The sequence below is a fragment of the Syzygium oleosum genome, unplaced genomic scaffold, assembly GCF_021117445.2.
Source record: "Syzygium oleosum isolate NSW1041296 unplaced genomic scaffold, Sole_v2.1 Sole_v2.07, whole genome shotgun sequence".
NCBI classification, from domain to species: Eukaryota; Viridiplantae; Streptophyta; class Magnoliopsida; order Myrtales; family Myrtaceae; genus Syzygium; species Syzygium oleosum.
The window spans coordinates 6,007,500-6,032,466 of NW_026607491.1; the positions used below are offsets into that span (position 1 = coordinate 6,007,500).

Sequence of the window (24,967 nt, forward strand, 5' to 3'; positions counted from 1 at the left end):
GTCCACAGACCGCCTAATTGACACCAACGAGTAAAATCTCCTTGTGCTTTAGGACCCCATAGTAACAACAAAGAATGTGCTAAACTATTAGCAGGAGTAGCCTATTTTGTATATAGAGTACTTCACTTAATTTCGTCTGCAGTATTAGGCTTTGGCGGTATTTATCATGCACTTCTGGGCCCCGAGACTCTTGAAGAATCTTTTCCATTCTTTGGTTAGGAAACAATTTATTTTCAGAAATAGTTTTTTCTATTTCTATTCCCTGGATGAGTTTCCGAGAAGAAGAACGCATTTGGTAATTGCATAAAATTTCTATTCTTGTAATAGAAAAAAAACAAACAAACATTTGATACAACCCTAAAATTATTTTTCTGACCTGGAATTTTTTTAAAATAATTTTCTGTGATTTTTCTAATTTTTGAATTTTTTTTTATTTTTTTCATTTCTTTTTTTTCCTCCCTTCTTCTTCCTTCTCTAGCTAGTAGTCGGGCCTAGGGCGAGCCTCACCGGCCCCTAGTGAGGCTTGACCTCACCCAGCCACCGCGAGGTTGGCCTCGCCATTGCGATGGGTGGGGGAGGTCGAGCCTCGCCCAACCACGGGAAGGCTCGCCCAAGGTCGGTAAGGTTGGCTTCACCAGCTCTCCTCTTTGGCCGGTCACCGGCCATCACCGAGGCCTGGTGACCAGATAGAGGAGGAAGAAGAAGGAAGGAAAAAAAAAGAAAAGAAAAAAAAGAAATTGATCTTGTTTTAGAAATTGTTCCCGGGAACAAACAAGTAGATTTGTTTACTTCTTGTTTCTGTTCTAAATCTATTGCCTGACCACTTTTCTATTCTGGGGAATAAAAAAATTAACTGATGTTACCAAATGGATTTTTTGTTTTTGTTTTTGTTCCGAGGAATAAAAGAACAGAAAAATAAAAAAACGGGACGATTACCAAAGATGCCCCGCTGGACCTTTACCAATGGCAAAGGTCCAAGCCCCTCCTTTGCAATTTGGTTGATGGCCATGGAGATTAAAATTCGTGGCTTAGATCCAATTTTGTTGAGGTGATTGGGGTAATTTATTGAGATGAGTGTGTGGGTTGTCTAAAACCAAAAAGTCACATAAAAGAGAATTGATACGGTATGAAATAATTAATATATCATAGTTGGTTCATAATTAATTGGCTTTAGTAAAGTTGACAGAACCAAAACATAAGAGTACGAGTTACAGGACCAGACAAGAAAAATCTTATTGCATCCTTACACTTGCTTTGACTCCATGGATTGTGCGGAAACCAGCCCCTATCATAATTTTTTTTATACCTGAAGACGTGCTAATTTTAACATCATCTTTGTCACAATTTTATCCGTCTCCCATAGTCATGAATTTTATTGATCAAATGATCTTTTTCTATTCTTGATTTGCACCAATTGTATATGCATCTAATCTCAATTCCTGATTAAGAGTTCCTTTCTTCATCTGCAACCTTGGTTCCAAATATGCAGGTTACTGATGACCGGCCAGATGGTGCAGCAGCGTGGACTTCTGTGCATGAGCCTATATCTTCTTATTTGGGGCGAAGCAGCGAATCTGAGATTCATGCCAGAATGCCTTTGCTATATTTTCCATCGAGTATGTTTCTTACGGTTTATGCTGTTAACATTTTGCTCATGCTTTGGAAGGTTACTGTTGATTTATCTGTTCCTGCTTTCTCTTTCCCTCCTCAATTTTGTTGACGTCTAATGGTCGAGATTTCATAAAAGCTTAAATCATTAATTAAGGAGGGGGTACTTACTGTTGGAAAAATTTGGAGAAGATAAAAATAAGATCAAAGGTGTGTAAGCACTGTGGTCAAGGATAAATCTACCCCTTGGAGTGTGAAACTCGGTGCAACAAGCCCAAGCGGCTATTTTCTTAGGATACAACTGACCTTCTTCTTTACTATGCACAAAATAATAGAGGGATATGAACAACAAAATTATATGTAAAACTCAGCAAATAAATGAAAGAAATGGAAGGAGAAGAGAGAATTTTCTTGTTTAGGTGTAATTTTGGATCGTGGTTTGGAGGTTCTATTTATAGGCAAAAGAAAGAAAGGATTGTCTGTCATTTTTCATCTATTTATAGCTGCAATTCACCAACTTTAAAAATCAAGCCATTTTTCATCAAATTGATGTCTGTCAAAACCTTTACAAAACAATTGATAGTCATCAAATTGATGGTTGTCAAAACCGTTATAAAACAATGGCTTTCAAAATTTTCAAAACTATTGAAATATTCAACCATCCCCCACATATTTCATAAGGTTTTGAAAAGAAAGGAATGAATTATGCTGGGTTTCACTCAATTGAATGCAAAGCATCACAACTAGTTCCTTTTAGGCTATGACCCAAACTAGAAAGCATGAAATATAATTCTTAGAATTATTGAGGAACTCTAAAACTTCTATAAATCAAGAATTTTTTTTTTGTGAATTATAATTTTCGTCAATTACATTACACGCCCACAATTATTGTTGTTTAACGCATGTGCTTGGTTTATTAATAAGTGCTCTAAAGATTTTACCAAAATTCTCATAGGAGCGACCCTTTTCCACACTTATATAGGTGATTCCATCTAATGTATATTGCACTTTGATACACCACCATTAATGGATTTGGAATTCATTATAAGCTTAACTCAAACTCTCTTTTTTTATAGTAATTTTACATTACTCTCACCTCAGGAGGGACAATAATTTTTAATAGTGCATCACTCGATCAACAAGTGATTGGTTATTGCTTATATGAACGCCAATTGCATAGGTTTTTCTTTTGTTGGAAAAACCAATCACATAGGTTGGGTAGCCATCATTATTGATTTTTCTCAACTGGCTTAAGTCACATTCCTTTCTATGTATCGGTAATTAATTTTCTTCCCAAAAATCTAGTCAAAGGATCGGCTAAATTCAATTCTGATTTCACATAATCTATAGACATAATTCCATCTTTAAGGAGCTATTTTACCACATAATGTTTCAACCCGATGTGTTTATTTTTATCATTGAAAGTTATATTCTTTGCAATGGCTATTACCGCTTGGCAATCACAATACATAGACATAGAAGGTGCCGGTTTCATTTCTAGAGGAATGTCTCCTAAGAAGTTTCTTAACCACTCAACTTGATTGCTAGCCAATTCTGGAGCTACAAACTCTGACTCAGTGGTAAATTTAGCAATTATTATTTATTTGGTTGATTGCCAAGTTACAGGACCTCCACCAAGGGTAAACACGTATTTAATAGTGGATTTTGTTTTATCTAAATGTAAGATCAGTTAGCATCACTACATCCTTCAAATAAAGTGAGAAATCCACAATATAAAATGACATAGTTTATAGTTCCTGTCAGATATTTTGTTACCTTACTCAAGGCAGTTCAATGATCATGACTGAGATTTTGTGTATATCTGCTCAGTCTACACACAAATAAGCTATATTAGATCGAGTGTAGTTCATTAAATGCATTAGACTCTTAATAATCTGAGCATACTCAGACTGAGCCACACCATCTCCTCTATTTTTCATTAATTGATTTTCTACCTCAGCTATATACAAAGAAACATATCAAAAGCTTCATCTTTATGCCTAAGCAAATAAATTTTAGTAAATCTAAAATAATCATCTATATAAGTCACATAATATTGTTTACCTCATCCAGTCATAGTTTGTTTTAAATTACCTAAATCAAGATGAATTAAACTCAACAATTCATATTCTCTTTTTACAGAAATACAAGGCTTTTTCGTCAATTTGGTTTCAGCACATATTATAAATTTATTAAACATAGGTTTTTAATCCCAGAAATTAAACCTTATTTTTTCATTTTTTAATATGGGAATTACTAGCACATCCTAATCTACCATGCCATAAACCAATAGATTCAACCAAGTAAGCTGAAGAAGTAGATTTTCATTGATAACATTGCAAATGTTAAAGTCCTAAGTACAATAACCCGTTACCACAAAGACATAATTTTTTTGCCATTACAATCTTGTCAGATTCAAATGACACATTCATCCCAACCTTTCCCAACAAAGCTACAGAAACCAAGTTCACCCCATATTAGAGACATGCACTACATCATTCAGAGCCAAAGTATTGCCAGATGTAAGTTTGAGAAGAACTTTTCCTTTCCAAGAACTTAAGCAATTCTCGAATCACTAAGAAAAATAATCTCTTCCCTTTTCCCTACTGTATTATAGGAGGAAAATGCATTTTTGTTTGCACATATAGTCCTGGTAGCACTTGAGTCCACCGTTCATTCTTTCACATTGGCAGCAATATTGACTTTGGAAATGACCACGACAATTATGTCATCAGAGTCATTTGCTTCAACCAAGTTGATTTTTAGTTTAGTAGGATTGTCATTTCACATTATTCATATTCTATACTGTAATGCATGATGATCTAGTTTACCACAAACAAAAGCAAGAGCCTTTCTTTTTGAAGGTGGGGTGAGCAACTTTGTGTTATCAGGTTTTTTGTTATTATACCTGTTTTGGTGATACTGAGATATCTGCCTTGCACCAAATTTGCCGTGGTAGCAATCTCTTAGCTTTGGTAGCCTTGATCTCCTTGCAAGTTGTGTCCTTAATGATGATATGCACGATCAGATTGGCCAGTGACAGTTGCTTGTCTGTATACTTTAGTTGTTGCTTGTAGTTTTTCCAAGATTATGGCAGCTTTTCAATCAGCAACATCGCAATAAATTCTTCTTGTAAATTGATGTTTTCTGCCTTCAATTCCTCCACCAGCTTGTGATATTCATTGATTTGTGTCTTGATCTCCTTATCATCGAACATTTCCCACCGACAATAATTTCCAATCACAAACTTCCGTTAGCATTTTCGGCAGTGTTTGCAATCGCGGAGTCCCATATTTGTCTTGCTTCTTTGTATAGACAGTAGACATAAAAAATTCATTGGAAAGTGTACTAATAATTGTGTGCCTACATATCTTATTAGTATGTTCCATTGTTCTAGCAACTTATTATTAGTTGGCTTGGCCTCCATAAGTGCGAAAGCAACTCCATGTACATCTAGGATAAAGAAAACTCTTTCTTGCCGCCTTTTGAAGTTATTGCCATTAAAAACTTCAATTTTTAATATTTCAAGAAATATTTATGCATAGGAAGTATGTGAGTAGTGGTAGTGCGATTGGAGCGCGGCGGCAGATGCATCAATGGTAGCTGTGGTGACAGTGGTGGCGACAGCAATGGTAATAGTGGTGGCAGTTTCAGTTTGGGAATCCATAAAGCTATGCAATTTAGACCGGGAGGGGGGGGGGGGGGGGGATCTATCGTAGCATTATTAAAATCAAGTTTGATATATGCAGAAACTATTTAATATGCAAGAGTAAGCTGATGATATTAAGTATAGTATGTTTCCATAAAATAAATATGGAAATAAGTAGAGAGAGATAGAAAATGTTGCACGTGGATCTTGTAGTGGCTCAGTTTGAGTCAAGCCTATGTTCATTCTCCCAAACTAATAGACACCAATAGGCTGGAATCCACAAGTAATTCTTTGAGATGTTACGATTTAGCACGTGTTGCTTCTACCCAAAATTGGTAGATCACACTATCAATCCAAAGCGCGTACACTTCTCAAAAAGAAATTACAATCAATGAAGCACTCTCTATAAATGAACTTCTCGCTCAATAACAAGAGTATAAGTGCATCAAAGAATCAAGCTTTCTTAGTTTTAAGTCATTCGCACAATTTGTGTGTTCTTCGGTATGCGTTGATGTTCTTATATAGTTTTCAGTATCCAAGTTAGTCATTGGATAATCTTCAGCAGATGAACAACACAATCACCGAGAGATCTGGGCCCCTATAAAATCAAATCTTCCTAGCTAATATGGTTTTCACAAATAGATCTGCCTATATAAGGAAATAATCTTTTCTAGAAATTTGATTCACGGTTGATTATATTTACTTCGTATATGTTTTTTGGAGTTCCAAGCCTGCTGTAAAAAATCCTTGGGACTTAGATTGATAGTCAACCGATTATCTGGGTCTTCAAATCATAAGGTGTAATCATATGACATACACATTCTTCTTAGGTTATATAATGAGCTAATTCTATCAATAATGCGTGAGTCTATCAAGACTTTCTGCAAGTAGTTGACTAATGTACTACTTTCCACTTCATTTTCTTAAGTATAATCAAGACTATCTGAAGTGTTCACCTTGTCATGGTGCCTTTAAGTCCCCCATGAACTTCCTGTTCACTAACTTTTTCACCTCTATTAGGGTTCATCGAGCAATCATCAATCTTTCACATTATACTTTAGGTTCTATCAATGGTAATAGAGTCCTCATTGTATTAGTTCATCCTGAGATAAGACAACAATTGCATTTATCAAATATTAATATAGACAAATCAATTTTGAGATATCATAGGAGGTTTTTATAACGAGATCAACTATTTAAGGCATGCAAGCACTGTCCTTAAGGATAATTTCGCTTCTTGAAGTATGAAACTCGGTGCAATAGGCTCTAGCAATTATCCTCCTAGGATGCAAAAGACCTTCCTCTTACTCTGTATAGAATAATAGAGGGAACAAGAACAACAAAATTATCTGTACAACCTAGCAAAGAAATGAAATAAATGGAAGGAGAAGAGAGAATTTTCCTGTGAAGGTGTATTTTTGGATTGTAGTTTATAGGTTCTATTTATTGGCAAATGAAAGATAGGGTTGGTGAGAAACAAATTGATGTGACTAAAGATATAACCTAGAAGGGTGAATAGGTTATTTAACAAAACTTGACAACTTTTGGCGGAATTGAGTAGAATCAAGTTTATATGTGCAGGAATAGATTTGATATATGCAAAAACTACGTGTGTGATGCTTCTATCAAATAAATGAAATAACAAGTAAATGCGATAGAGATAGATGCACGTAGATTTATAGTAGTTCGGCTTGGAATAAGTCTAATTTCACTCTTCCAAACTAACAGCTACCAACAAGGCCGGAATTGACCGGTAGTTGTTGAGATGTTACTGATATAGCTTGCGTTGCTTCTACTCAAAGCTAGTAGATCACACTACCAAAAAATACACGCATTACTACAACACTTGTTCACTTATCAAAAGATTAACAATCAGCGTATAACTTTCAACAAGCATATCAATTGATCATAAAGTGTGTGAGGTGTTCTTGTAATTCTCGTAGCTTGTCGCTATCCACATGGCTTGCACTAGTCCCTTTTATAGTCATTGATCTTCAAGTTGACCGTTAAATGATCAATGTAGCCATTGTAGACACCGGAGATTTGATTTCCCATACAATAAGATATTCCAGCAATCTTGCCGCTTCCAAGAATAGAGTCTCCGAGTTAGGAAATAATCCTTGTCCAATGGTATGTTGAATAATAGATTGGATTTTCTTCAGAAAATAATCCGTAATTTCAGGCTTGTGATTGGCTATCAGATTCCTTTGAATGTGTAATAACGGTCAAAGAAAGTCTGGGTCTTCATTATGTCACTTGTCCAGAAGTGATCTTCTCAGTTTGATATAAGCCATAGCTTCTATTAACTTTCCTTGGTTCTGCCCACTGGTCCAATTGACAATTATTGTGTTTATCAAACTCCATCGATTTTTCCTGATCACGTGTGTGAATTAGACTTCCACAAACCTATTTACTTATTGGTTTATCCAAGTCTTCACGAACCTCCCATTCTCTTTGACTTGTTCGCCCTTGTGGTCCTTCCGGTCTTTCAAGTTCTTTCACTTTGCACTTAGAATAGCTTCAATAGTGTTGAGTCATCAATAGTCACCTAAATAGAAACAACACTCGCATCTATCAAACCATAAACTCCAAGAGATAGTTTTGTCGGTATTAAAATCTTCAGAGGTTTCTCAATGCAAATTAATTCAGTCGCCTGTGATATTTAAAAAAACAAGCCGTTTGTCATTCATCAATTCTTGCATCATCCGTTACTCACCAAGTTTAAACTTCAAAGCGTTTTTCATCAAATTGATGGCTGTCAAAACCATTACAAAACAATTGATATTCATCAAATTGATGGCCGTCAAACCGTCACAAAATAATGGCTTTCAAATTTTCAAAACTATTGAAATATTCAACACTTAACTATTTAGTTCCTCGGCAAAGCAGATGTGGAGGATATTGTCCTACATTTTTTTTTTGGTCAGAATATTGTCCTACATTGAAGGAAGCACAGAACTGTGTTGTGTCGTGGGCCGTGGCTGACCTGAAATTGGCATTCCTTAAGTTTCGGCAAATTTTCTTATCGTTCTTCTGTAAACCTCGAGTGTTTCAGCGGACATCCTGGAAACAATCTTCTGAATACGAACTTGTCTTGATATAGGGATGACCCAGTTAATCCCAGTTAATTTATGCTCAAGTGTTGACACGTTAATACTGAATTGTGTTAGTACTTGGTCATTCTAAGAAAGAGCTTTCCTTTCAAGTGAGATAATTTTGTCAGAAGCCGATACTGTACGAATATTGGAACATCTGCATTCTGTTAATTGCACTTCTTTCCTGGTTAAGAAGGTTTTTTTAATATTTGCTTGTGCTTCTTGTAGATGGCCTTGGAACTGGATGCTATGCTAGCTGGTCAAGTCAGTTCCGTGACTGGAGAAATTGTGAAGCCCGCTTATGGAGTTGGAGAAGAGGCCTTCTTGAGAAAAGTGGTTACTCCTATTTATGAAGTAATTGCAAAGGTACTTCGCATTATGTATATTTATTATGTGGGCAATTTACATTTTTTCTTATCTCTTCGTGCTTTGGGTTTTCTATGCTACATTAATTCCTAACCAGGAAGCGGAAAGGAGTAAGCGTGGAAAATTAAAGCATTCTCAATGGAGGAACTATGATGATTTAAATGAATACTTTTGGTAATTCACCTTTTTTCACTAGCTTTTCCTTTCACCTTAGGGCGATATTGACTTCCTATCCATTGGCAGGTCCATTGACTGTTTCCAGTTGGGCTGGCCAATGCGTGAAGATGCTGATTTTTTTCACCTTCCTTCTGAGGTACATATGTTTCTTCTTTCCTTGCAGTTCTTTTGTTGGTTGCTTAAAATCAAAATTTGTTCATGAGAGAATCTCATGCTTGTTTCGTTACTTGCCACATGTATATTCGTATATTCCAACGTACACACTAACGAGGAAAATTAAGCGCTCTTGTTATGAAGGATGACCAGAACTTTATCAAAGAAACTACCAAGGGTTTCCACTTGTGTACAAAACAACTTCCTAAGGGGAGCCACCCATTTACAAAAATTATGAAGAGACTGTTTCAATCATCTCCAACAAGCTATAAGTCTGAAATTGAATTTTCCCACCATACCTAAGGCGAATGTTGACACCTAAATTTTGACAATCCAGTCAGTCGTTCGTTGCATAAAAATTAGGGATCGATCCCAGTCCCTAGACAAAAAATTAGCATATAGATTAGAAGCATTTGAATTTGTATTTAGGCTCACATAGTTGCATTTGCATTGGACTGGCGGCGGATGGACTCAAGTGCAGAGGTTGTGAACTCAATGGAAATTGGACTAAACTCGCGTGGATTAAAGATTTTGGCCTAGCCCATTTATTTTTGCGCGAGGGGTCCTACACTTAGAAAGAATTTTCGTAAGTTCACGATCTAGGGACATGCGATCAAGAGCAACATATAAATCGTGCAAAAGGTTATATTCTTGATTGTGTGTATATTATATGTTTGCCATATATTTGGTGCATAATTCTTGATCAAGAATCGATAAAAAAGAGAGAGATTCTTTTCCGAGTCTTGAAGGGCGTAATCTTGTCGGTTTAGGCGTGGAATATTGGCTGAAATACGGACAATATTCTGATTTGGGGAGTGAAGAAGACAAAACAAATATAAAAGAAGATGTGTGCGAGAGGGGAGAGGAGGAAAGAAATTGCAAAGCTAGATTGTGCAATATGTGGTTGAAAAGAGAAAATATTGTATATTTTCTTTCCTTGGTGGGCTCCATTTCTTGGCATATAAATAAGATGATAGTGCAATGCGTGAAGGGGGGGCTTTTCTTTTGGATCGGATCAGACACAAGAAACACAGAGAGAAAACACGAGAGCGAGAGAGAGGAACGGGGGGAGAGAGAGGATCACGGGTGGACTTGTCCTGCCGCCGCATCCGTGTGGCCTCACTGCCGGGCCTCCATCAACGTCGCGCACGCTCACGGCCAGACCTGTGGCCGTGAGTCACTGCTGCCCCGAAGTCGACACTGTCGTGCCCGTGTCGCCCATTCCAACGCCGGGCTGGTTGCCGCTTCTCCCTGACACGCGCGGACTCCTGCCGCTGCTGTTCCGTGACGTTGCTGTCCCACTGCTGATTGCTGAGCCGCCGCCTGTCGCTGCTTCTCTCACGGCCAGACCTGTGGCCGTGAGTCGTGACCCTCCTCGCTCCGATCTCTACTGAATCCGCACCTCTGCTGCTCGTGCCCCGTTCAAGCCTGCACCAGTGAGAAGTCCTTACACAACGACGCTGAACCAGCCCTCTGACGACGAAGCCATCGAGCGCCGCTTACTGCTCCAAGTTCAACGCTCACGACGTCACCGTTCTCCTTCTCTTGCCAATGCGAGACCACAACATCCAGCAATTGGTCTGACGTCCCTGCATGACTAGATCGGCTTTTGTTTGATACACACTGAAGCATTGAAGACAGTCAAGTGGAAAGCTTAATTGTGTGGGCTTAAATAGTCAAAGTTTGATAATCAGAAGAAGACCATTACAAGACCAGCCAGATTCGGTCAAAAGCTGAAGGACGACGATGCATTTGCTGCTCCCGAGTTGACCGAGAGCCCACTGTCGAGTCACGCCCCTGCTGTTGCGTCACTCTCGCGGCCGACTCCGTGGTCGCGAGCCAGTCCATTGTCGCCGCATCCGCCGTCGATCGCTCGTCGCCCGTCATCGGTTATCCGTTGCCGGTCCACTCGCCGCGATCCCGATCCGCCACGAGTTCAAATTTGGAATTATCCGCCAATTAGGTAAGATTATCCGAATATTTATTTAATTTCCTAGTTTTCGGGTATTCGAATATTTCGTGAATATTTTGATGGATAGCTATATATCTTAGGATAATATTTGCGATATCCGCAATATTCGAAAACACCTAAAAATTAGGAATCATTCCTAATTTGGCAACGTATCTGGACGACTATCCGACCTTATCCCTAAGGTACGATACGCGGCGATACGGAAAATCGTTATCTTGTCCATAATCACTTGGATACGATAATATATTTAATTTGCTTTCCAAATTTAAACAATCAACTTTCTGTCGATATCTATAACCCTATAGATATGACCGTTAGTTTGATTTCTTTGCCTTATCTGAATTTGAAGAATCTTGCGGATTGCGTGGATTGTTTGAATGTGATTGGTATCTTTGTTTGATTGTTTTTCTTTTAAATAAAGAAAACCAAAAAATTTGTTAGTTAGATTTAAATTAGAAATTTTGCATGCTTAGGGAATCTTAAATATATCCAAAAGAATAAGATAATTATTTGATTTAAATTGGGATTTAGGGTGGCATATTTCCTAGTTTAAATTAGAAATTATTTTAATCTTAGTGGATTATTTAGGATATTTAATAATTTCGAATTTTAATAAAAATCCCCAAAAAAAAAAAAAAGAATCACTTTAGGATAGATCAAATCATTTTCTCTAGGATAGATTGCATGTTAATTTGAATAATTTTTAATTCCGAATTTCATTTGAAAATACCAAAAATAAATCATTTGTCCGTCATTAGAATTAGGTCACGTCGTCGCATGACATATAGTTTGCATGTTAGGCTGCATTAATCGCATGTTAATTTTTGCACGTCATTACATATAGGTTAGTTTTCATTTAAATAAGTGAAAATCCTAAAAAATATTGAGTGAACTGCTTGTTAATTAGAAATCATATTAGAATTGTTGATGTGATTTTCTAGCTAACAATGCAGATGATTACGTTGCTTCGAGATAAGTAATTCTCCCAATCTTGCAATTTATTTAATATTTTGATTATTGGGTGTTACTTTGGTGGTTTGCGCACCCGCATGATCACCTCACATGCTAGTGACTAAGTTAAAATGGATCCAGACTGCCTGCACAAATGTTTTTGAAAAGAAAAGGTACCGAAAGGGCGTTAGACTAGATCTAGCGTAATCAAGTCCCCGAGCTTAGAATCTCTGGTTCGTAGGAATAAAACATATCTCCCTATGTTTTATTTAGGTTTCTAATCGACCTACCACAAATAGATTAGTGGCGACTCCAAGCATGAAAACTTTCGCATGTTAAAAACTTAAATCCTAAGTTGCGAATTGGTAGGGCTTGGGAGGGCCCGAGTTAGGGTTAGTCCTAACAATCCATTAGCCTGAGAGAAATTTTAGGTCGCGACAGCTTGGCGACACCGCTGGGGATTTGAGTTAAAACTCTTAGTGGACTTAGGCCAGTTTTTCCTTTCAAAAAATATTTTTGTTTGGCAGCGAGGATCCCAGGTACGTCCCTAACATTTTAGGTGTTAAATGTTTTTGCAGACTGGGAGGTATAAGGGGAGGCGTGATTGTTAACCCTTGTTTTGCAGGGAGGTGTTTGGATGTATGGTTTATTTTATGTACGAAGCGCTGTATGATATAACCTGTTGTGCATGCCTTGCATTTCACTACACCGCACACACTACCCGCTGCCGGACCTAGGCAGCACAGGTTTAGGATGGTACCGAGACAGCGGACACCCCGACCACACCCGCGTGGTATGGGTCGCCCTCCTTGGTCCCGAAAGTTTTTTCACGGTGTCATTGAGTTACCACCACGGTTGCACCCTTTGCAACCCGGGTCGGCTCCTTGACTAAGCCGGAGTCAGGGGAACCTCGGCCTAACCACAACCATGACTGGTTTAGCCCGGTAATCCTCGCGTCTCCATTTTGTAAGCCAGAGTCTAGATAGAAATCGAACCTCACATTTCATGCGCGTGTCTATGTGATTGCCATGGTCCTACCGGGTAAAGTAAGTCTTCTGAACTCTCCTTTTTGCAATTTATTTAGTTATTGCATCTTTCGGGTCGGTCCATGATAGGTATAGGTCGGTTTTTAATTTGAAAGTAATAATCATTGAGTCCTTTTTTTTTAAACAAAAAAAAAAGAAGAAAAAAGAAAGCTCTTTTGGAGAATTATTTTCAATCTATGTCTTTATTTTCTTGGATGTGTCATAGGTCATTATTTCCTGAGAAATTTGCCATCATTTTCACAAGTACATGGAGTAATGAAAAATGTCATGAAAAATGGGAATAAAAAGGGACAATTAGATTGAGTCATGGACTGATCGTTTTGAGGACGTATACTTACCATGCTCTATTTTTAATTAGGTTATTACGGACCGTCAACGTTCCCCAATCCGTACTCGCTCAAGAGCAAGAATGACTGACCAAAATGAGCAGGCTCGTGTTGCTGTCCTTGAAACCGAAATGAACCAAGTCCTGAATGTGCTCGAGAATATCACCAAACAAGTTGCTTCTCTACAGACAAGCATTTCCACACTGTCTGCACCCGCTCAACCGAGTGTAGAGATTGTACTGCCCGATGACTCTCCTCCTGTTGAGTCAAAAGACAAGGGAAAAACTGTTGCCATTGGCACTTCCTCGACCGAGAATGGTGCAACTTTAACTGACAAAGCTCGTCCGATCATTATAGATGGGGGCGATGCATCTTCTAAGCCACCAAAGAGTGATGAGGCTGAGCGTATTGATAAGCTTGAAGAAAAATTCCGTCAAATGCAAGGCTTTGATGATCAATTCTCACGAGGTCTTGCTCACATTGTCAAGGTTCAAGTCCCTAAGAAGTTCAAGGCGCCTGAGTTTAATAAGTTCGATGGCCTTTCCTGTCCTAAGGTCCATTTACAATACTACACAACGAGGATGGCGCTGTATGCTGATAATGTGCCACTCATGATCCACACTTTCCAAGATAGCTTAACCGGACCCCCCTTACAATGGTTCGTTTTGAAAAAGATTCATTCGCTCAAGACATGGGAGGATTTGTCTGATGCTTTCATTCGTCAATACAAATTCAATATTGACGTGGCCCCGTCACGTGAGGATTTGATTCGCACTGAGAAGAAAAAGACTGAGACCTTCAAGGCCTATGCTACTAGGTGGAGAGCTCTAGCTGTGCAAATTACCCCCGAGTTGACTGAGAAGGAGATGCTTGATACGTTCATGAAGACTTTACCGTTCGAGTTTCGTAATCGAATGTTGGGTTCTAATTTCAATTCTTTAGCTGAGTTGATACCTGTGGGAGAACGCATTGAGATCGCTCTGCGCGATGGTTGGGCCACTGAGCAGGCTACCTCTGCTAAGAAGTTCACCCTCAAGAAGGATAAGGAACCGACACCTGAAGTGAATGTAGCTTACTCTCAACAAAGCCGTGACACTGCTCCGACAATGCAGTCTGCTGGCAAACAACAAGGTGGACGCCAATTCACTAGTCGACAACAAGGTACTAAAAGGAACTTCACGCCTCTGCCTGGTCCGTTATCCAAAGTTTTGCCTGTCCTCCAAAAGAAAAATTTGCTTTCAAGTGAGCCGAAACGCCCGAACCCCGAGCGGTTCTCTGGTTATGACTCCTCTAAGAAATGTGAGTATCATATGGGGAAGTCGGTCATTCTATCGATGATTGTTATGTACGAAACATAGAATTCAAGACCTCTTGGACACAAAGGCATTCTCTTTCCGCAGTGATCAACCAAATGTCGAGCGGAACCCTCTACCTAACCATGTCGGAAGCACGGATGCTGTTATTGAGTAGAGAAATTTCTGTACTCCTCTGCGAAGGAGTCTTTCATGCTTTCTAGGATTTCAAGTGTTTCTAGGATTTCCTGCTTTCTAGGATTTCAATTCATGTTTATGTTTTTATTCGTAGGGCTTTGATTATTTGCATTTCCCTTCCAATAATGTAATTCATTCGACTCTATTCAATGAAATTACAAGTTTATTTGCATTTTGAGGGTATGTTGAAGTATACCAAACTAGCTCGGTGATGATATCCAACCATGAAAAGAAAATATCATCCAAGGAGAAATTCTGAGGGCTGGGCTTTCTCATGCTCCCTCCAAAAAAAAAACTTTCCGAAAATAAAAAGCATTTCATTGCTTTTTTTAATAAAAAGAAAAAACCTTTTTCCAAATCATGCATCAAATAAACCCTGTTTGTTCGTCTGACTCATTTACTTCATGTCTCAGAGCATAATACTCTAGCTTGTTATGATGAGAAAATGACACATCCAGTTCAACGGTGATGAACCCATTGGTTCAATTGAGAGCTAACAAAGCCTTCGAAGGAAAGTGAGCTTGCAAAGACTTATCTGGGGGCAATGAATCATAACTTGATTTGGTGTGGTGCTATATCTGGAAAGCCAGAAAAGGAGATGACAAATCGGGGGCATGACAGACTCCTGTAGCGGCCATTGAGATAATTCCTTGGATAATCGAAATTTACTAAGTCTCATTTTGCGTTACATAGAATCCTATTCATGCACGTTCTCTTGTGCAGGGGCAAAAGCAACGATGGAGCATTCATGTGTCCATTCCTTCTAAATAGGGGCAATCAAAGGACTCCCATTCCAAAAAATGTCTCTCTGTGTTGATGTTCTCACACCTTTTGCAGGGACCATTTATTTTGAATGCTCAATGCCATATTTTTCATGCTTATGATGAAATTTTTGAGTATGATAAATATGTTCAGAAGTTGCAAACTTTTTTGTGCTTGAAGTTGATAAGCTTGTGAAATGATCACATCTTTCAAGGAAAAGAAATTTTGCTTGGTAAGTTTACCTATTTGACCCATCAATTTCATGTTGAAATTTGTCAAGATGGACAATTCAATGAATGATGTGGAACTACTTGAGTATGCTAAATGAGATATGTTGGGATGATGAAAGGCAAGCCATATCCTATACACCATCCCCTATTCATACACTTGTGAGATGAGTGGAAAAATTCCATATCTACAAGGTAAAGGGTTATCTCGCGAAAGGTACGGCTATCAAAATGACGAGGGGCAGTTCACTTCTCTATCCTAAATAATACAGGTTATCCATTGTTTCGCCACTTTGAGCCCAAACACTTGGAGAAGTTTTTTCAAATTACCCCTGTCAAGAACCACCCCACATCGGGGTAAACTGGAGGTAAGTCGACATCGTAAGGTGAGAAAAATAGATAGAAATTTTCTTACTCACACTTGCATCAATCTTCAAGTGTTGCTATTGCAAATGAACTCAAACATTAATTCAAGTGCCTTAGAATGATGAAGAGCAGTTCTTTCTCTATCCTACACACTTTATCCATTGCTTAGCCCACTTGAGCCTGCAATTTCATTTCATAAAAACCCAGTTGGTGATCATCCCCCACACTGGAGCAAGGTAAAAGTCATCACTGTCCATGCAGCATATCCGGAGTGCCAATAGAAGACGAAGACCCCGAGAGTCCAAATGTTAGTCATTCGGTCAAAATAAGCCAAAGTATGGTTGGCCAATGTATGCATTGTAGACGGTGTGTGTCAAAAGTCAAAAGTGAAAAAAACTAGGGGCATGAAAAAGCAGTGTTCCTGGTAAAAGCAAGGCCAATGCCCATGAAAAGAAAAAAGAAGAAGAAGAGAAAGAAAAAAAAAATGAAGAAAAAAGAGAGAACTTTGGAGTAGAAAATGTCGAAATATGATGTGTCAAAGTCACAAAGATATCCACAGTCTTAAGGAATCAAGTGACGAACTCTTGCGGCCAATAGAGCATCTACCAAGAAGACAATCCCTGGCAATGAAGAAGATCGGTGATTATGCCTAGATGATCACCAACTCTCACCCTTATACACATTTTCGAGCCTGATATATCCTTTCGTTTCTCAACCCGTGAACCTAGCCTACGTTACGTCCCTTGCAAAGTCTCTTCTGATTAGGGCACTTGAATTAAGTAGAATTTCAGATGTTTATAAGCTTAGCCCGAAGAAGTGCGAGCAAGTCTATTTCTATCTCATTTTGCAGGGTTCTTGACTTGTAAACCCGGAGATGATTGTGGAGTATTTTCTTTCAATACCCTCGACTCGAAGAGTCCCCTTTGTTAAGCCATTGACCAAACCGACACTACGGTCCTGATAAAGACCTCTTAGATTGGTAAGGTCGTACCGCTTGCGAGAATACTCGGATCCTTGTCGACATGATGATGGTGAGACGGAGTGATTCTCATAAAATAGCCCTTCTGAATGAGAGTGAATGAAAGCCCTTTTTAACTGAAAGTCTCTCATTTAGCATTCTTAAGAAATCCACGTTATAAGTGAAAATTGTCTTAATGATAATTCTCCATAGTGGAAATTTGGTTATGCAAATATGGTAAAACCATCATGCATAAACCTCAATTGAATTAATGAATTTTGAAATGTGTGTTCTAGAGTAGCCGTGATTGCTAATCTCTTTTATGAATGCATATGTGTTTTTGCTCTAGTAATGTCCGACAGGTAATGTTTCCTCGAAGACTGAAGAGTTCCTGACGCTTGAGTTGCTATCTGAAGCTTCGAATTTGTTTAAATATTTTTCAACATTCAAATATCTGATTGAAGTTTCAGGTATCATTTTCGAAAATCCGAAGGGAATTTTCGATTCTATTAATCATATCTGATTGCAGTTTCAGATATCTTTTCGAAGATCCGAAGGGAATCATCGAACCCATTCAAATACCTGATTGAAGTTTCAGGTATTATTTCCGAAAATCCAAAGGGAGTTTTCGATCCTATTAATCATATCTGATTGCAGTTTCAGATATCTTCTCGAAGATCCGAAGGGAATCATCGAGCCCTTTCAAGTATCTGATTGAAGTTTCAGATATCATTTCCAAAAATCCGAAGGGAGTTTTCGATCCTATTAATCATATCTGATTGCAGTTTCAGATATCTTCTCGAAGATCCGAAGGGAATCATCGAGCGCATTCAAGTATCTGATTGAAGTTTCAGGAATTTTTCTTGAAAGTCCGAAGGGAATTATTCGATACATTTCATTGAAAATCCGAAGGGAATTTTCGAGCCCATCTCATCTCAAGCTCTTCTCTGAAAATCCGAAGGGGATTTTCGAGCTTTCAAATACTATTGGGAATTCCAGATACTTGGCGGGTTTTGAAAGCTGATCCATACCCCAATTTTGCTTTTCCAAATCTTCAGGTAAGTAAATGCAGGTATGTTTTCTATTTTTGCATTTGCATTTTCATATCATATTAGAAAATGGGTGTGGGCTCATTGAGATCCCATTTACTCGACAAAAAAATTAATTTTTCTCATTGCATTTGCATAGTCAAATTTCAGGTATCATTTTATCTTTGAATGAAACCTCTTCGAGCTCCCCTTCAAAGAGGGGCAGCTGTTGACACCTAAATTTTGACAATCCAGTCAGTCGTTCGTTGCATAAAAATTAGGGATCGATCCCAGTCCCTAGACAAAAAATTAGCATATAGATTAGAAGCATTTGAATTTGTATTTAGGCTCACATAGTTGCATTTGCATTGGACTGGCGGCGGATGGACTCAAGTGCAGAGGTTGTGAACTCAATGGAAATTGGACTAAACTCGCGTGGATTAAAGATTTTGGCCTAGCCCATTTATTTTTGCGCGAGGGGTCCTACACTTAGAAAGAATTTTCGTAAGTTCACGATCTAGGGACATGCGATCAAGAGCAACATATAAATCGTGCAAAAGGTTATATTCTTGATTGTGTGTATATTATATGTTTGCCATATATTTGGTGCATAATTCTTGATCAAGAATCGATAAAAAAGAGAGAGATTCTTTTCCGAGTCTTGAAGGGCGTAATCTTGTCGGTTTAGGCGTGGAATATTGGCTGAAATACGGACAATATTCTGATTTGGGGAGTGAAGAAGACAAAACAAATATAAAAGAAGATGTGTGCGAGAGGGGAGAGGAGGAAAGAAATTGCAAAGCTAGATTGTGCAATATGTGGTTGAAAAGAGAAAATATTGTATATTTTCTTTCCTTGGTGGGCTCCATTTCTTGGCATATAAATAAGATGATAGTGCAATGCGTGAAGGGGGGGCTTTTCTTTTGGATCGGATCAGACACAAGAAACACAGAGAGAAAACACGAGAGCGAGAGAGAGGAACGGGGGGAGAGAGAGGATCACGGGTGGACTTGTCCTACCGCCGCATCCGTGTGGCCTCACTGCCGGGCCTCCATCAACGTCGCGCACGCTCACGGCCAGACCTGTGGCCGTGAGTCACTGCTGCCCCGAAGTCGACACTGTCGTGCCCGTGTCGCCCATTCCAACGCCGGGCTGGTTGCCGCTTCTCCCTGACACGCGCGGACTCCTGCCGCTGCTGTTCCGTGACGTTGCTGTCCCACCGCCGATTGCCGAGCCGCCGCCTCGCCTTTGCTTCTCTCACGGCCGACCGTGGCCGTGAGTCGTGACCCTCCTCGCTCCGATCTCTACCGAATCCGCACCTCTGCTGCTCGTGCCCCGTTCAAGCCTGCACCAGTGAGAAGTCCTTACACAACGACGCTGAACCAGCCCTCCGACGACGAAGCCATCGAGCGCCGCCACGCTCCAAGTTCAACGCTCACGACGCCACCGTTCTCCTTCTCTTGCCAATGCGAGACCACAACATCCAAGCAATTGGTCCGACGTCCCCGCATGACTAGATCGGCTTTTGTTTGATACACACCGAAGCATTGAAGACAGTCAAGTGGAAAGCTTAATTGTGTGGGCTTAAATAGTCAAAGTTTGATAATCAGAAGAAGACCATTACAAGACCAGCCAGATTCGGTCAAAAGCTGAAGGACGACGATGCATTTGCTGCTCCCGAGTTGACCGAGAGCCCACTGTCGAGTCACGCCCCTGCTGTTGCGTCACTCTCGCGGCCGACTCCGTGGTCGCGAGCCAGTCCATTGTCGCCGCATCCGCCGTCGATCGCTCGTCGCCCGTCATCGGTTATCCGTTGCCGGTCCACTCGCCGCGATCCCGATCCGCCACGAGTTCAAATTTGGAATTATCCGCCAATTAGGTAAGATTATCCGAATATTTATTTAATTTCCTAGTTTTCGGGTATTCGAATATTTCGTGAATATTTTGATGGATAGCTATATATCTTAGGATAATATTTGCGATATCCGCAATATTCGAAAACACCTAAAAATTAGGAATCATTCCTAATTTGGCAACGTATCTGGACGACTATCCGACCTTATCCCTAAGGTACGATACGCGGCGATACGGAAAATCGTTATCTTGTCCATAATCACTTGGATACGATAATATATTTAATTTGCTTTCCAAATTTAAACAATCAACTTTCGTCGATATCTATAACCCTATAGATATGACCGTTAGTTTGATTTCTTTGCCTTATCTGAATTTGAAGAATCTTGCGGATTGCGTGGATTGTTTGAATGTGATTGGTATCTTTGTTTGATTGTTTTTCTTTTAAATAAAGAAAACCAAAAAATTTGTTAGTTAGATTTAAATTAGAAATTTTGCATGCTTAGGGAATCTTAAATATATCCAAAAGAATAAGATAATTATTTGATTTAAATTGGGATTTAGGGTGGCATATTTCCTAGTTTAAATTAGAAATTATTTTAATCTTAGTGGATTATTTAGGATATTTAATAATTTCGAATTTTAATAAAAATCCCCAAAAAAAAAAAAAAGAATCACTTTAGGATAGATCAAATCATTTTCTCTAGGATAGATTGCATGTTAATTTGAATAATTTTTAATTCCGAATTTCATTTGAAAATACCAAAAATAAATCATTTGTCCGTCATTAGAATTAGGTCACGTCGTCGCATGACATATAGTTTGCATGTTAGGCTGCATTAATCGCATGTTAATTTTTGCACGTCATTACATATAGGTTAGTTTTCATTTAAATAAGTGAAAATCCTAAAAAATATTGAGTGAACTGCTTGTTAATTAGAAATCATATTAGAATTGTTGATGTGATTTTCTAGCTAACAATGCAGATGATTACGTTGCTTCGAGATAAGTAATTCTCCCAATCTTGCAATTTATTTAATATTTTGATTATTGGGTGTTACTTTGGTGGTTTGCGCACCCGCATGATCACCTCACATGCTAGTGACTAAGTTAAAATGGATCCAGACTGCCTGCACAAATGTTTTTGAAAAGAAAAGGTACCGAAAGGGCGTTAGACTAGATCTAGCGTAATCAAGTCCCCGAGCTTAGAATCTCTGGTTCGTAGGAATAAAACATATCTCCCTATGTTTTATTTAGGTTTCTAATCGACCTACCACAAATAGATTAGTGGCGACTCCAAGCATGAAAACTTTCGCATGTTAAAAACTTAAATCCTAAGTTGCGAATTGGTAGGGCTTGGGAGGGCCCGAGTTAGGGTTAGTCCTAACAATCCATTAGCCTGAGAGAAATTTTAGGTCGCGACAGCGAAAAAGTAAAGCTAATCTCTAAAAGAATCCCGTAAGGATTAATCTCATCGAGGTGCCCTCTTGTTTCTTTCTTTCTTTCCAAATGAATTGAGAGACAAGGAGAGAAATCATCTCGACAAATTTTAACAAAAGTTTCTCAAAGAGCGTTTGTGGCTGGACAACCATCTTTCTTATGCATGAATTCAAAGCCTCCCGAGCCCAAAGTTCATTTTGAACTGATTTTGAAGTACCCCACTTTATCCTAAAGTCGCAAAATCTATAGTTCAATCTGTTCGGTCCAACTATGATGCAACAATTGGTGGTTCACACTCACTCCATTGTTCTTACGTGAGAAAGCATCTGATTAGCCAAAAGTTTTCCTATCATTTGAAGGTTATTGAACATTAGATTACGTCCCCACTCCCCAGGCAGTGTCCTAGGAGAAAAATAAAGCCTTCGAATGACCACTGGTTTCCAAATCGACTTCCACGGGAAAAGCATGTTCTGTTGCATAACTTCTGCTGAGGTGAGAGCCAAGCAGGAGCTAGAACAATATGTTAATGGTGGTCATTCTATCCCATGCCCAGCGTCATCGTGTACAATTCAAAGAAATTACATAAAAAGCTTCTACCTCCCTGTCTTGAGCCTGAGGTATAAAGCCAATCTGTTGAACCATTTTTCCATTGCTGGCCTTTCTGCTATCAGCACTTAGCTTGCTTGAAGTTTCTACGATGAACAATTGAACAAACCTTACTTTTAAGGCAGTATCTCCACAACATCTATCAGTCTACGGCAAGGTTTGCAGTCGTTGTCCACACTAATGGGAAGTTTTCTTTTGAAGTTATCCCATCCCTCCGTTCTGCACTTTTATATACCCACCCCCTGCAGTCCCCCATTTAACAGAGTGATCCATCCTTGGAGAAGCCTGCCGCTTTCCCTCTTTTCTGCACTAGCCGAATTGCATGCTTAATCTTTTCCCCTTGCTCCCTCTCTCTCTCTCTCTCTCTCTCTCTCTCTCTCTCTCTCTCTCTGTATTGGTGAAAACTCGCTTGATTCAGGAGGGAGTGAGGATTGCTAGTTTTTTTTTGTTTGATGAAGCTATGAAAATCAGGTTTGAATTGTATGATAAAAGAAAAACCACTAGCCTGGGTGGCGCTGCTGGAGCGCGCACTCTTCCTTTCGCAAAAGGTTGAGTGTTCGAATCCCGGGTGCCGCAGGGTGACTTAACCGGTGCACGTGTGTGGTGGCTAGCACGTGTCGCCCCCAGAGTTTACCTCCCGGCTGTCGGCCGTGCGGGGGTTCCTTGGGTCATAAAAAAAAAAAAAAAAAAATCAGGTGGGCGTACATGCACTAATCTTGATTTTCTTGTGTCCGTACGTGTAGGATTCAAAACTGGCTTATCGAGTTCGATGGGTTGGGAAAGTGAATTTTGTTGAGATACGGTCTTTCTGGCACATTTTCAGAAGCTATGATCAGATGTGGAGCTTCTTTATTCTATGCTTACAGGTTCATGCTTACGCTTTCTTGGTGCTTGGTACACTCAGATTTTGTCTATACAAAATTTAACTGACTTTGACTCTGACCTTTTCTTAGGCAATGATAATTGTTGCTCAAAATTGCTCCGGGGATCTAACTGCTCCCTTTACTCCTGATGTTTTTAAGAAAGTGTCGTCTATCTTTATAACTGCTGCGATATTGAAGCTAGTACAAGGTATTAGAGATTAACTTTGTTGGTGTCAATTCCTTTGTCTTTTCCTTTCCTAGGTTCCTCGAACTTTCTTTGGGCATAATCGTCTGTATCTTATTCACCGTGCCTGCTATTCTATAGCAAGACTAGCGATGGTCTTTAGTCAATGTTTTGCATTTGACGAGCATTACCAAATAGAAAAACATATGAAACCATGTGCTTAGGAGGACTTTGTTCAGTGTATTAAGTGCATGTAATCTCTTTTATGATTTCAAATAATTGAGTTTAGATCATTTCATGACCTAGAGTGCATATACACTCAAATTGATACCGAATATTGAAGCAATTACCAGTGTTTTGGGAACCAATGCTTTGCTGCTCATGTGAACATCAAATGTCTGCTTATTTATAAAGTACACCTGCTTTTTAGAGAATTAAGACAAGTTGCAATAAATTGTAGCCTACATAAGTCCAATTAACGTACAGAAATATCCTGTGCAATTGAGGAAAATAAATGTGAACTGGCAATGAAGAGGGAAGAGTTTGCTTCTGCTGTGCCACTTTCAATTTTCTTATTGAGACATTACTGGATTTAGGTGTAGCTTGTATCTTTTTTCTCTTTCTTAGAGTCTTTAACAAGTCCATCTGCTAAAGTAGACAACTGCTGCTTTTTTTTTTTTAATCTTTTTGGTTAAGGCAGGCTCCCCTAGCCTAAGTCTGCTATAACTGTAACTAAGTGCTTATAGGATGGAGTTTAGTTATACTCAAAACTCTTACAGGATATTAACATGGAAGAATAACCTTTTTGCTTTTTTGGTGCAGCTGTTCTTGATGTAATTCTCACCTGGAAAGCACGACGGAGCATGTCTGATGATCTAAAGCTAAGATATAAACTGAAGGTCGTTGCAGCTGCTGCTTGGGTTATTATTCTCACATTAACATATGCTCATCCTTGGAAGAATCCTCCTGGATCCACTCTAACCATCAAAAACTGGTTTGGCAATGGTTCAAGGTCACCTTCCTTGTTTATCTTAGCCGTTGCGATATACCTCTTTCCAAATATGCTTGCTGCATTGTTGTTTCTCTTCCCTTTTGTGACATTCCGAATTTTGACCCATTTTTGGGATTTATAAAACGGGTATTTCGTCAGTGCGCTTATAGTAAAAATCTCGCCCGGGAACTGATCACTCCCGGTTATTATTTTTAAATCTTGAGATTTCGCTAGAATCGCATTCGATCGAATTTGGCCGTTATTTAGACCTCGAACTTGGCAGTTGATTTTCGGGAGTTTCAGGACGAAATAAATTGGACCGTGTCAATATTATCGTAGCCAGCGTTGAGATTGTCAGGAATAATGGAAAAATGGGAGTTTTTGACCGGGTGCGAATTTGGACTAGTAGACCCCCTCGCTATAGTTTGATTTAATTAATTCGGCCTTTGTCCCTTTTTATATGCGAGGCTTATTTTGGACCGGTAAATCGCTTTCGGTTTTGAATTTGGGTCCTCGGATCGCATTTAATATTTGAATTATGACCGTTAAATCGATATTTAGTTTGAACCGTGTCCATTGATTCGCGCTCGAGGATAAATATTAACTTTTTCTCTCTCTTTCTCTCTCCTCTCTCCTCTGCCGCGCCGCCCGTCCCCTCCCCGCGCACGTTTCTCTCTCTCTCTCTCTCTCTCTCTCTCTCTCTCTCTCTTTTCCCCCCCTCTGCCGTGCACGTTCCCCATACACGTCCCTTCTCCCCCTGCATGCTGACAAACTCCCCTGACACCCCTCTCTCCTCTCTTCTCCTTTTCTCTCTTCTTCTTCTTCTTCTTCTTCTTCGGGCGTCCGGTTCTGGTT

The 24,967-nt window shown here is 39.3% G+C and overlaps 1 protein-coding gene across 1 annotated transcript in view; it reads left to right on the forward strand.

Moving 5' to 3' along the window:
* LOC115677898 (callose synthase 3-like) overlaps positions 1-24,967 on the forward strand; it is a 61,199-nt gene that overhangs the window by 16,398 nt on the left and 19,834 nt on the right. Inside the window, exons 9-17 of the mRNA XM_056313350.1 lie at positions 1,490-1,616; positions 8,581-8,718; positions 8,816-8,892; positions 8,962-9,031; positions 9,798-9,808; positions 14,744-14,756; positions 22,818-22,940; positions 23,028-23,145; positions 23,944-24,227. Coding sequence (XP_056169325.1) covers positions 1,490-1,616; positions 8,581-8,718; positions 8,816-8,892; positions 8,962-9,031; positions 9,798-9,808; positions 14,744-14,756; positions 22,818-22,940; positions 23,028-23,145; positions 23,944-24,227 — 961 coding nt within the window. The remainder of the gene's footprint in view (positions 1-1,489; positions 1,617-8,580; positions 8,719-8,815; positions 8,893-8,961; positions 9,032-9,797; positions 9,809-14,743; positions 14,757-22,817; positions 22,941-23,027; positions 23,146-23,943; positions 24,228-24,967) is intronic.